The sequence below is a fragment of the Podarcis vaucheri genome, assembly GCF_965113315.1.
Source record: "Podarcis vaucheri genome assembly, chromosome: Z".
Taxonomy (NCBI): domain Eukaryota; kingdom Metazoa; phylum Chordata; class Lepidosauria; order Squamata; family Lacertidae; genus Podarcis; species Podarcis vaucheri.
In genome coordinates, this window is record NC_138758.1 from 11,705,986 (window position 1) to 11,718,681 (window position 12,696).

At 45.8% G+C, this 12,696-nt stretch overlaps 1 protein-coding gene across 5 annotated transcripts in view; it reads left to right on the top strand.

Moving 5' to 3' along the window:
* ATP1B4 (ATPase Na+/K+ transporting family member beta 4) overlaps nt 1-12,696 on the top strand; it is a 41,131-nt gene that overhangs the window by 25,234 nt on the left and 3,201 nt on the right. For all 5 annotated transcript variants that reach the window (XM_082207299.1, XM_082207298.1, XM_082207300.1 and 2 more), the window contains 4 exons: nt 3,620-3,788; nt 9,187-9,315; nt 10,456-10,563; nt 11,291-11,487. In XM_082207299.1, the coding sequence (XP_082063425.1) occupies nt 3,620-3,788; nt 9,187-9,315; nt 10,456-10,563; nt 11,291-11,487 (603 nt within the window). The remainder of the gene's footprint in view (nt 1-3,619; nt 3,789-9,186; nt 9,316-10,455; nt 10,564-11,290; nt 11,488-12,696) is intronic.

Here is a 12,696-nt window from a genome sequence, read left to right on the forward strand (position 1 = left end):
AGGAGTGGTGTGTTTTTTTGGGTTGACATAGCAGAGGTGATACCTAAACTAGCTCAAAGCCAGTTTGAGAACATGTTATGGGATAGGGGACTTAAAGCTGCCTAACTTCCTATATCTCTGGTTGTGAAGTTAGAATGGTTGTGGTGATGTGGAACTCTGAGATCACCCAAACTGGCAAAAGAATAACTTCCGATACCAAAAGGCAGCCTCTGACCCTTTGCAGATGGCTTTCGCCAGTTGCCATATTTAGACAGGAAGGGAATTCCTCTTCCCAAGGTCATATTGGCTAGTAACTGTAGGGTTGGTTTTTGTGCTTTCCCCTGCAGGCTCTGACTTGGCTTGCTTCCACACTAGCATTCAGGAACTTGGATAGGCACCTGTCTTTTGCTTGTCTTAAGTGGTTGGCTTGATCAGTGACAGTCGGTCAGAAAGAAAGCTGTTGTACAGGATACTTGATAGTTCTAGAACTGGTGTGGGAAAGCTGTTGTCCTCCAGATGCTATTGGACTCCAACTCCCATCAGCTTTAGCCAACATAGTCAATGATAGGAGATGATGGGAACTGTAGTCCAGATACACCGGGGGGGGCACATCTCCCCCACCACTGGTCCAAAGGCTGGTTCTCATATGTATTATAATGCTTGATGACTCACCTCTTGAAGACTCATTGTTTCAATGAGTTGCAGGTGTGCTGAGCATGGTCATTGGAGCTCATGCATTGGAGCCCATGCAAGGCAACATGGACTTTCTGTCAGTGGCAGCTCGTTCACACATTGAACTCGTCACTAGAGGGACATACATGTGGGGAACCGGTCTGAAGGTTCTTTGAATCAGATGCACTCTGCACTTGTGAAATAAGATCTCACACACACCCACACAAGGGGGAATAGATTTAACTTTTAAGCAGTTTTTTAAAAAACCTATTCCTTAGCTGTTGAGTGATTTTGCTTTGAGTTGATCCTTCGTTGGCAAGGGAATGGTGAGAATTTGACTTTCCACACTTTGCTAGCCCAGAAGGAAAGCTACAGAAGACAAGGGGCAACCTTTGGGCATTTTTATGAGACCAGATTTCATTTCCATGGGAAGGAAAACCTTGCAAAAGCATAGTTAAGACCCATTGATTCAAATGAGAGAGATTAATGCAGCAATTTTATGCACAGGTCCTTGGCAATAAGCCTAATTAGTTAGCTCAGTGAGACTTCTCCTTTGGCATGCCTAAAATTGTACTATTAATCTGGTATTTAATTCTCCCACTGAAACTCATGGAAGTGCTTTCAGGGGGGCCAGATTGTGATTTTAAATTCCTGCATTAATTTTTTGCTTTCTCTCTCATCTTATGTGACTCATGCACTGATGATCCATTGATGAACAGGCTGCCCTATGTGAACCTATTATGTAAGTGACAGGAAAGGCTTTTTCCTGGGTCAGCCTTGGAAAGATGGATCAAATTGTCCTAGCAAGTTGCTCCATCATCAGGTCTGAAGTGACTGACTGATGGCAAGTTCAACGTTCAGAAGTAACCTGTAAAAACTCTGGGTGGATTGTTGAACGGTGGACTTCATGAAAAGATGGCTGAATATGAGATGGACTTGGCAGGTTCAAGCTTGGAACTTTTTTGGTCATACAGTCAGAGAGCTTGGAGAGGGCCTCAAAGGGCTTCTAGTACAACATGGAGCTATAATACACCTGAAAAAGACAAACATCAATCATGTCTCCAGGTTTTCCAGGCAGCAGGGGATCCAGTTAGAGGGGGTGGAGAAACTTGATTCTGATGGCAGTTAAAATTATCGGTTTTTCTGATCACCTCCTCTGTAGCTTTCTATTGCTTCAGGCACACCTTGGTGACAATTCTTGCTTTGGCATCTTCTTCTTCTGATCATCTTAGAAATACAGGGGGTTAGGAATAAAAAGGAAGCACCACACACACAAAAATGAGGTGTGTGGGGGTTCAGGTTGAGGAGGTGCTGCTGGAAATATCACAGGGAACAACATGCCAAGTAAGAACAAGATAAAATGTTTTTGTCTGCAACAAAATGCTGCTGCTGCTGTTCAGGATTCCAGCCTTCCCATTCACCCCTCCACTGGTTTTTCCATGTTTTCATCAACAGTGAGTCAAAAGAGAGTCAGCATTCCGTGGCCACCGAGCATGCCTGGTCTTCGTAGGAGGGACTGGGGGTTGGGGTTTCTCCCTGTAGGTTTCCCCCTAAAAACGTTCGCAATTTTTGCAGATATTGCGGTTTCCCAGAGCCTTGTGCTATTTCTCTTTAGTGTGCTTTGGTGCTGCTTTGGCTAAATAAGGAATGGCACTCACAGCATGAAGATTGGAACTAGAAGGAACGAATAGACATATAGGAAGCCGCCTTGTACCAAATTGGAACATTGGTTTGTCTAGCTCAGTATTTTCTCCAAGCAGTATGGGAAACCTCTGGTTCTCTAGATGCTGCTGGACTACAACTCCTATCAGCCCCAGCAAGCATGGCCACCTGATCTACAGTGATCAACAGCAGCTATCCATAATAGTTTCACACAAGGGTCTTTCCCAACTCCACCAGGAGATGTGGATAGAAGGGGCCATCAATTTTTGTTCTCAGTTTCTTATTTTGCCAGTCTTAACTTCAGTTCACCACATTTTGCAGCAATTTGCATATTAAAAAAAACCTCATGAAAATTCACTAGCATTTTAGTGCATTGTTTCTATAAACACATTTTTATATGCAGTTTTGACATATTTTTGCAAGCAATCTCACCATATATAATGTACTTTTAAATGTTATCGTCAACAATATATTTAATTTTATGCATGTTTTCTCCTTAAATGTACATTGCTTACTTGAAGCACTACATTGTGAAGCTTAAGCGTGAAGAGATGGTTGTGTTTCAATTCACATAATTTGTAAACAGGATAGATTTAGCTTTACATGTGTACTGAATCAAAATTCTCCTCCATCCCTACCTGGTGCTGCCTGAGCTATGGACCTTCCCCAAAGGATAGCAAAAATAAGGACAAACCATTTATTCCAAACCATACTCTCTGGGGGAGAGAGAGAGAAGTAAATAAACTGTGCCTTTCTCAGAGGCATACTGTACGTAGAGTCCCTTGTGCCCTTGGCAAGGAACTATATTGCTCCCTGAAAACTGCAATAGAATTGAGCAATTACAACATTTTACATGACTCAAGTGCTCACAGCATCCAGAGTGAGGGCAAGGTGAAGTAGAAGGGCGGAAAAAATTGCGTGTTTTTGTGCCATGGTGTGAGAAAGACATAAAGCTTCCCCCACATTTGATCTTGCTGCAACAGCAATGGCACAGCACCACACACATAAATGTCCTACACCCCATAGTTTGATAGGTGATTTTTGCACACCTTGCCCTGGGCTTGCACCCTTGACAAGAGCTGGTTTCACCAGCCCCTAGGTACTTCTCTGGCCTTTCTGTAACATAAGGAGCAATGATGAGAAAATGGAAAAACTCCAGCTAGTGAACTCACTGGAACTCACTGGCATTTATTTTTGGCTAATGGAATATCCTCCATTAGTGGGGAGGGTGGGGGAGTGGAAAGAAAGACAACAAAAACACTGTTCACATGGTGTGTGTCTGGGGTTTGCTTTGTCATCGTTCCAGGAAAATAAGAATGAAGAGGCAGCTCAGCGACACGGCAATGAGGAGGAGGAGGAGGAGGGAAAGAAAGAAATGGGCAAGAAAACCTGGGGCGATATGGCCAGGGGTATGAAAACCTTCCTTTGGAATCCTGAGACAAGGCAGTTCATGGGCAGAACAGCTCACAGCTGGGGTAAGTCCAACATTTCCTCCCACCCCATCCGAAATGGGAGGCAACCGTAGCAGGATGTGGACAGACGAATAAATGCAGGAAAGCCTTGCACTGATATCATTTGCACCCGCTTAGGCTTGGCTACTGTTGGGAATCATGGACTGGTGCCAAAGATGGGGGTAAAGAAATGAAGGTGGTATGAAGGGAAATGGAGTTACAGAGGCTGTTTTGGGAGGCTGTTCCAAGCCACAGTGGGCAGTGAAAGAGGCAGGGCAGAGTCTTGTGAAGAAGCATGAGATCTTTCAACGTCTGAGGCTGATGTGGAGTTGAGTCCGTGAAGGTCATGGCAGGGATGTGTCGGGGTTTAAGGGCGATACGAGAAGGGCTTTGAAGTTATATAGCAAGGATGGGGACCCTGAAAACTTTAGGGTGGCCATTTATTTATTCTGCCCCCAAAGGCAAAAAGAACCTATAATTGCAGGTGGTAGTGCTAAATGTATGAGCTACGATTTCTGGTGTTCTTATACCCTACAACATTTATCTAATGAAAATAGGGACGTCCTATTCCATAATGATAGGGACGCGGGTGGCGCTGTGGGCTAAAGCCTCAGCGCCTAGGGCTTGCCGATCGGAAGGTCGGCGGTTCGAATCCCCGCGGTGGGGTGCGCTCCCGCTGCTCGGTCCCAGCGCCTGCCAACCTAGCAGTTCGAAAGCACCCCCGGGGGCAAGTAGATAAATAGGTACCGCTTACCAGCGGGAAGGTAAACGGCGTTCCGTGTGCGGCTCTGGCTCGCCAGAGCAGCATTGTCACGCTGGCCACGTGACCCGGAAGTGTCTTCGGACAGCGCTGGCCCCCGGCCAATAGATGTGAGATGGGCGCACAAACCCCAGAGTCTGTCAAGACTGGCCCGTTCGGGCAGGGGTACCTTTACCTTTACCTTTATTCCATAATGATAATTTTACTATTTGTACCCCACACATCTTACTGGGTTGCCCATCCATCCTGGGCAGCTTCCAACACATATAAAAACATAACAAAACATTAAACAAACTTTCCTATACAGGATTGCCTTCAGACGGCTCAGTGGGTCAGATAACTCCATACCCTCTAACATTTCTCCAATGAAAATAGGGACGTCCTAAGGAAAAGTGGGACATTCCAGGATCAAATCAGAAACTCAGACTGCTTCTCTAAATCAGGGACGTCCCTGGAAAATAGGGACACTTGGAGGGTCTTGTGTTGTACTTCCACTAACAGAGGCAGTGTGCCTTTTGGGTACCAGTTGCTGGGAGTCACAGGTGTGCACAATACTGTTGCCTTCAAGTTTTGTTTGCAGGCTTCCAGTGAGCATCTGGTTAGACACCAGGCTCTTCTTATATATATAAGAAAACTGGGAGTGATCCTGCTTCTTAAAGGAATTATATTAGTGATGATTACCATGTTGAATAGAAAATTGTGATCAGCGATGGCTGGCACCCATTGGAACGGAGTGGAGCAGAAGACAGGGAGACCAACAGAAGGTGGATCCAGAACCAATGAGAGGCAGAGCCCAATCATTCTTATTTTGTCCCCATCCTCCTCCCTGCTGAGTTTTACAAGGACAAACACTAAGACTAAGGAAGAGGAAGAAAGCAGACAATGCTGCTTCCTGGACTGGTTGTAAGTAAGAAGGCAGGCAAGTGGCCAAGCCATGACTTGTGGGGCAGTGCCCCATTTGCCCTAATGAACCAGCCTCTACTGATTCTAGTACCCACATGGGTGGATTCCCAGGCTGCTGGAAGGGGCAGAACCTGGTAGTATGGTACCCAGGTAGTGAAGAGCTCTATTGGATAGAGTGTGGTGCTGATAGCATCAAAGTTGCAGGTTCAATCCCCATATGGGACAGCTGCATATTCCTGCATTGCAGGGGGCTGGACTAGATCAGCGTTTCCCAAGCTTGAGTCTCTCCAGCTGTTGTTGGTTTTTTTTAACTACAATTCCCATTATCTATAGCTAGCAGGACTGTGGTCAGGGTTGATGGAAACTGTAGTCCAAAAACAGTTAGAGCCTCAAGTTTGGGAAACACTGAACTAGACGATCCTCAGGGTCCATTCTAGCTCTACAATGCTATGATTATATTTGCCAGGCTAAAATTTGACACCCACACCCTTGGGGTGGCTTCCCAATGCCAGCTAAGCAAGGCACCGGACTTTGGGAAGGAGGCACGAGGCTTTAGCAGGGTCCAAGAGCCCTCAGGGCTGTGGGTGGCGCTGTGGTCTAAACCACAGAGCCTAGGACTTGCCAATCGGAAGGTCGGTGGTTCAAATCCCCGCAACAGGGTGAGCTCCCGTTGCTCGGTCCCTGCTCCTGCCAACCTAGCAGTTCGAAAGCATGTCAAAGTGCAAGTAGATAAATAGGTACCTCTCCGGCGGAAAGGTAAACAGTGTTTCTGTGTGCTGCTCTAGTTCGCCAGAAGCGGCTTATTCATGCTGGCCGCATGACCCGGAAGCTGTATGCCAGCTCCCTCGGCCAGTAAAGCGAGATGAGCGCCGCAACCCCAGAGTCGGTCACGACTGGACCTAATGGTCAGGGGTCCCTTTACCTTTTTAGAGCCCTCAAGCCTCCTTCCAAAAGCTAGGTAAGCACTAACTTGGCCAGCAAACTTTTTCAACAGGAGGCCGGTCCACTGTCCCTTAGACCTTGTAGGGGGCCAGATTATATTTGGGGGGGGGGAATGAACGAATTCCTATGCCCCACAAATTACCCAGAGATGCATTTTAAATAAAAAGACACATTCTACTCATGTAAAAACACGCTGATTCCCAGACCATCCGCGGGCCAGATTGAGAAGGCGATTGGACCGGATCCAGCCCCTGGGCCTTAGTTTGCCTACCCATGAACTAGGCTTGGGGAAGGAGGCAGAAAGGTAACCCTTTGGCTCCTGCGCCCTTTGTGGTGGAACTGGTTGCACTGCCCTCAATCCACCACCGCTGCTGGTAATGGGTGTTGGAATTTATGACATCTGTATGACATTTATTTTCTGTTACCCCTGCCCAAGGAATGCAGGGCAATGCACATTCCCCTCAACATTGAAAAAACAACCCACGATCCTCTGAGGTAGATTAGAATAAGCAGCAGAGAATAATCCAGTGGCCACCCAGTGATGTTCATGAAGTGATTCAAAACCAGGACTCCCAGGGTTCATTCTGACACCCTAGCCAAAATGCTACACTGTATTTCAAGGCAAATTGGTGAATGAGAGAGAGAGAGAGAATTTGGGTGCAGGTTCTAGATCCGAGGGAATGCCAGAATTAGCACCAATTAGCTTGTCCTTGTAAATTATTAAAAATGTTTTAAAATAAAGGAAAGAACAATCACAGTTGTTCTATTGCCTATTGCATTGACGCTTTTCTATGCTCCAGTAAGGGTTTCTTGCCCTCCCCACCCTTGCTGGCTCCTTGCCAAAGCCACTAACAGGCCCAAATTAAGTTTGCTCTCCTCCTCGCCCGCCCCAGTTTGTTCTCAGACCTAAAAGTTCCTCTCAGCATAAAAGCCTCGGGAACGTGGAGGTGAAAGGGCACATCTGCATTCTCAAAGATTGTCCTGAAACTGGACTTGGGCTTTTCCTGGGAAATAAACACACAGAAATAGGTTGGGTTAGAAGTTTGCTTCAGTATCATTATTATTTCTAAAGCCCCTGGGATTTGTTCTCTTGAGACAATCTGTCCATCATCTTAGGTCTCTGGTCAGGACAGAGCCTAAAGGCAAACAGGCATTTCTGTGCTGTAACCACACGTCTATTTTTAGGGGGGGTTCAACACTTGAGTCTTTGAGGCTGGGTGGGTCCCTGGTCTCCTGACCCTTTCTCCTTTTGAGGAGGGGTTGTAGCTCAGTTGCAGAGTGTCTGCTTTGCATGCAGAAGGTCCCAGGTTCAATACGCAGCAACTCCAGGTAAGACTAGGAGAAAACCCTGATTGAAACCTTGGTGAGCTGCTTCCAGTCAGTGCAGACAGTACTGAACTACACACACTACACTTGATCTTAGCCAACAAGCTAAATGGATGCATGTCTGTCTCAGTATAAGGCACCTTCCTATGTTTTAAAGAACTTACTTTTAAGAAATTTGCTGACATGCAGCAAGGCATAGGGGCAGTAAGATCCCCGTCACTACCATTTTAATTTGCCCAGAGGTACTTTAGACCTGTATGCAAATTTGTGGCATGGGACTGTGCAGAGAGTCCTTTAAGTACCTAGCAAACCCCCTAGTAACATCAGGGAAGAGCATTTCATACCATGCACCCCAAATTATTTTCTTCCACATGGCTTAGGTTTGCTAAGCAAATGTGCTTTGAGTACTACCTGATCCAAATTAATAGCAATGATAATTTAGAATTACCATCATTATTATTAAGGTAAAGGGGGCCCTGACCATTAGGTCCAGCCGTGGCCGACTCTGGGGTTGCGTCGCTCATCTCGCTTTATTGGCTGAGGGAGCCGGTGTACAGCTTCCGAGTCATGTGGCCAGCATGACTAAGCTGCTTCTGGTGAACCAGAGCAGCGCATGGAAACGCCATTTACCTTCCGCCGGAGCGGTACCTATTTATCTACTTGCACTTTGACATGCTTTCAAACTGCTAGGTTGGCAGGAGCAGGAACTGAGTAACGGGAGCTCACCCCATCGCGGGGATTCGAACCGCCGACCTTCTGATCAGCAAGTCTTAGGCTCTGTGGTTTAACCCACAGCGCCATGCCCATCCCTTATATCATTATTATTATCACCTCTCAATTACCAACCTACTTCCATGCACAGTGGGGAAACATTATATATATATATATTTCCATTTTATGCTTCTCCTTCTCCCACCCACAACAACCCTGCGAGGGAGGGAGGTTAGGTCAAGAAGTAGAAACAGCCTCAGGCACCTAGGGAGCTTTATGGTTGAGTGGGGATTTGAACCTAGGTCTCTGAGGTCCTGGTCCAGTACTCTAACCACTACACACTACAGTAGCTCTGGAAACAGGAAATGCAGCACCCTCATTACCTTAAACATATATCTATATCTATTGATCTGTCTATCAATCTTATCTCCTAAAAGGCATGCATCAATATTGCTTTTTATTCAGGCTGGCACCCCTATCACCCAATAAAATAAACACCCTCCTCAACCACACTATCTGCAGGAGCAAATAGGGACAGAGGGAGCTGCCTTGTACCTCAGACCATTGGCCAGATGCTTGACTATTGGGCTACAGCACCTTTACAAATACCGGGGGGCAGCCAATCAAGTCCAGCATGCTTTTCTGTATGCCTGGATAGAGAGCCTTACTGCCCCCTACTCTGTGTTTGTGGGACCAGCATAATTACTGTTGCTTCTTCATACAGGTTACCTCTTACCTCCATGGGAAGTCAACAGTGTTTCGTCTTCTCTTGTCTTGCAGGCCTGATACTCTTATTTTACCTTGCTTTGTACTTGTTCCTGGCTGGGATGTTTGCATTTTGCATGTATATGATGTTAATGACTCTGAGCCCCTATACACCGAAGCACAGGGACAGAGTTGCTCCACCAGGTAAATTATATACTTGAACTCAGATCGCTATAGCTCAGTTGCCTCTGAGCGCAGCTTGCTAGGCTCATGTAATTTGTATCAACCCTACATATGTTGGTGGTGATGCACCATGTATAGCCCAGGCGCATGAGACCACCACCTTGCTGAAACTAAGCAGATCTGGGGCTGGCCAATGCCTTGATGGGGGGGGTGACTACCTAGGGACCACACGTGCACCACACTGGGTTCCATACTAGAAGAAAGTTGTGGGATGTTCATGTTAGAAAGGAAGGCCCCATCTGCACTATGCATTAAAAGCAGTATCATACCACTTTGGCAGTCATGGCTTCCCCCAAAGAATCATGGGGATTTTAGTGTGTTAACTGTTCTGGAAGAATGTAGGAGACAAATCCCTGTTCCTGGGAAGAGGAGTTGACTGATAAACCCCGCTGGGGATTGCAACTGAGAATTGTTTGGAGGCCCTATTCCCCTCTCAGTACCAACAGAAAGCCTAGCATGTGGGTTTGGGCTATTGTTACATCCTTGGATAGTTTCTGAGGGTCTGCCTCCTGGGGTGGGGTGGGGGGACATTTCACAGTTGTCCCCTGACCTTCCACTGCTGTTCTGCATGGGGTTGTGCCTCTGAATACCAGTTCCTGGGAAACATGGTTGGGAAGAGTGTGGTGCTCTCAGGTCTGGCTTGTGGGTTTCCCAGGGGCATCTGGGTGGTCACTGTGAGAACAGGATGCTGGCACAGATGGGCCTTTGGCCTGATCCAGCAGCCCACTTCTTGCATTCTTTTGAGACGAGGAGCTATAGTATATCCACTGCAACCTGCTGCCCAAATGGGCAAGGCAGGGGGCAGCCGCAGGTCCTTGCTGCCATTGTTACCCCCTGGCTTCCTCTGGTGCTTGAGAAATGAACAGCTTTGGAAGAAGGAGCAGCATCCTGCTCTCTTGCTCTGGATGGTGGGTTCAGTTGAGAGAGCAAAGGGAGGAGGAAAGAAGGAGGAACCACCACAACTATAGGAAGCGGTGCTATAGAGATGGGGCATCAAAGGGCAGGGAGAGCCCATCAGGGAACTTCTTGCCAACCTCTGTTCAATTAAAAAAAGCTCCATTTTGGATTCACACTTCTGTTTTCTGGCTTTTTCTGTTGCAGGAGTTATGATTAGACCACACGTTAGCAGCTCAGTCAACATTGCGTTCAAACCCGCTGACGCCAATTCGTGGCAGGATTATGTGGATAACCTGCATGCGTTCCTAGAAGGTGGGCTTTCTGGGTTTTTTGTATATTACTCACACCCTGCCCCCCCAGCTCCATATAAATTAGCCAATTATTATTTTTTAAAAAAAATGTTTTCTATTAAAAGATTTTCCATAAGTAACAAAAGTACATTCAGTGTCTCTGTTTTTAAATTGTAAGAATCCTTCATACAGGTCAATTGCAGCCAGTTTGAGACATTTTTGTTGCAGGCAATATGGGGTTGAGGGGGAAAGAGAAGTGGGGATAGAGAGAGAGGAGGAAATAGAAAAAGAGGGAAAAGAAGGGGGAGGAAGAGGATAAATTAGCCAATCTGATGAAGCCAAACTGGGAAGAAGAATCAGTTAGTAATGCCGTTCAAGTCATGTGACTCAGCCAACCTGTAGGAATCTTATGTACCCACTGGCCCTGCCTACACTGGCACGTGGCCCTTGGAAACAGAGGCAGATTTAGGGCAGCACAACTGGTTCACCCACCCTGGATGGCAAGCCAATAGGGCCCCACAGGGGATGCTGCAAGAACAATGTAGGATGGAAGGTGAGAAGCGGAGGGTGCTGAATTCTGGCATTGCACAGGGTGCTGCTGAATTTTGAAATCACAAATTCTGCCACTACTTGGAAGGATAACCAAGTGAACGTGGAGCCCTTTGGACCTTTCTGCCTCCTGTAGCAAGAGAAAATGTTGCGGTGAAAGACATACGGAATATTAACGTTCTCTGTATTAATACCTTTAGATTATGATGACAAAGTTCAAGAACAGAAGAACATTAAATGCAATGAAGGCAATTATTTCATCCAAGACGGTGAAGAAAGTGGCCTGAGAAAAGCTTGCCAATTCAAGCGATCCGTATTAAATGCTTGTTCTGGAATAGATGATCCAATGTTTGGCTATTCAACAGGACAACCTTGCATCTTGCTGAAGATGAACAGAGTATGTTCCCTGGCTTACTTTTTATTTCTTTTTATGTATCCTGGAATGGGAGATGTGTATGCTCACATACATGTGGTTAATGAAGAAACACAAGAATTGCCTTGCTGGTCAGAAAAATAAGTCTTTTGAAATGGCATGCTGTTTGCAGTGGTGGCCAATTTTTGTGCAGATCAAGATGACAGCTGCCTCCTAGAATACGCATGATTCTGACTATGCAGGTTTCATTTAACTCTCATAGTTCATGGTTGTGTCAGTGCACTATCCTCTTAGTGTAGGGATGGGGTTCCTGTGGCTATCTAGATGATTCTGGACTACAGCTTCCATCATTCCTGAACATTGGCCATGCTGACTGGGGCTGATGGGAGTTGGAGTTAACTAACGACACTATTGGTTCCCCTCTTAGTGATTAAAAACAACTGTTGTCTCGTATCTGCTTATTTGCTTTGAATCATAGCACAGTAAATTTGTGTGAGAGGTGCAACATATTTCATTTAAAATGCTTCTGATTTTTGGTAAGAAGTGAAGAGAAGGAACATTACTCTTTGCTGGGCCCCTGTTTTATTACATTGATTTAAATGAATGTACATTGTGTGATCCTGACACATAGTGGTGACTAATGTTGCTTTCATAAGCTTGCCTGTTCTGGACATTTTACTGAAACCACTGGATTTGCTTCCCAGTAAATGTACTTTGGAGGAGGGCACTAGGCTGTTCTCAAAATTGGTGGTGTGGTTATGGGGTTGGGAAAACCCCAAGTCATGGATCTACATCATAATTTGTTGCAGGGAATTCAAAAAGAAATAAATCTTTTTAGTTGCACATTTCTGATGAACAGATTTTTTTTTTTTATCAAATCACCAGCTGATTAAAATGTGTTATACTGGGTGTTATACTAGGGCTGTTACTTCACTAAATAGATTCTCAGGTTCATGTGTGTTGTGTTGACTGCGCAATAGCCAAAAATACTTCTTGGACTGGTTTGCATATAATGCTAAACCATGACTAAGTATTACGTGTTAACCCTACCTAGCAGCTTAACCAATCTGATACCATGGTTTGTTGATGGCTAACAAACCTTGGTTTGTTATAACTATGGCTTGGCATTTTGTGTAAACCCTGCACCCTTCCTTAACCATTATTTGTTTGCCCACATGGTTCCAGATGATCACTAAACTATAAAGGCACTAGGCGAAAACAACTGGGAAACAT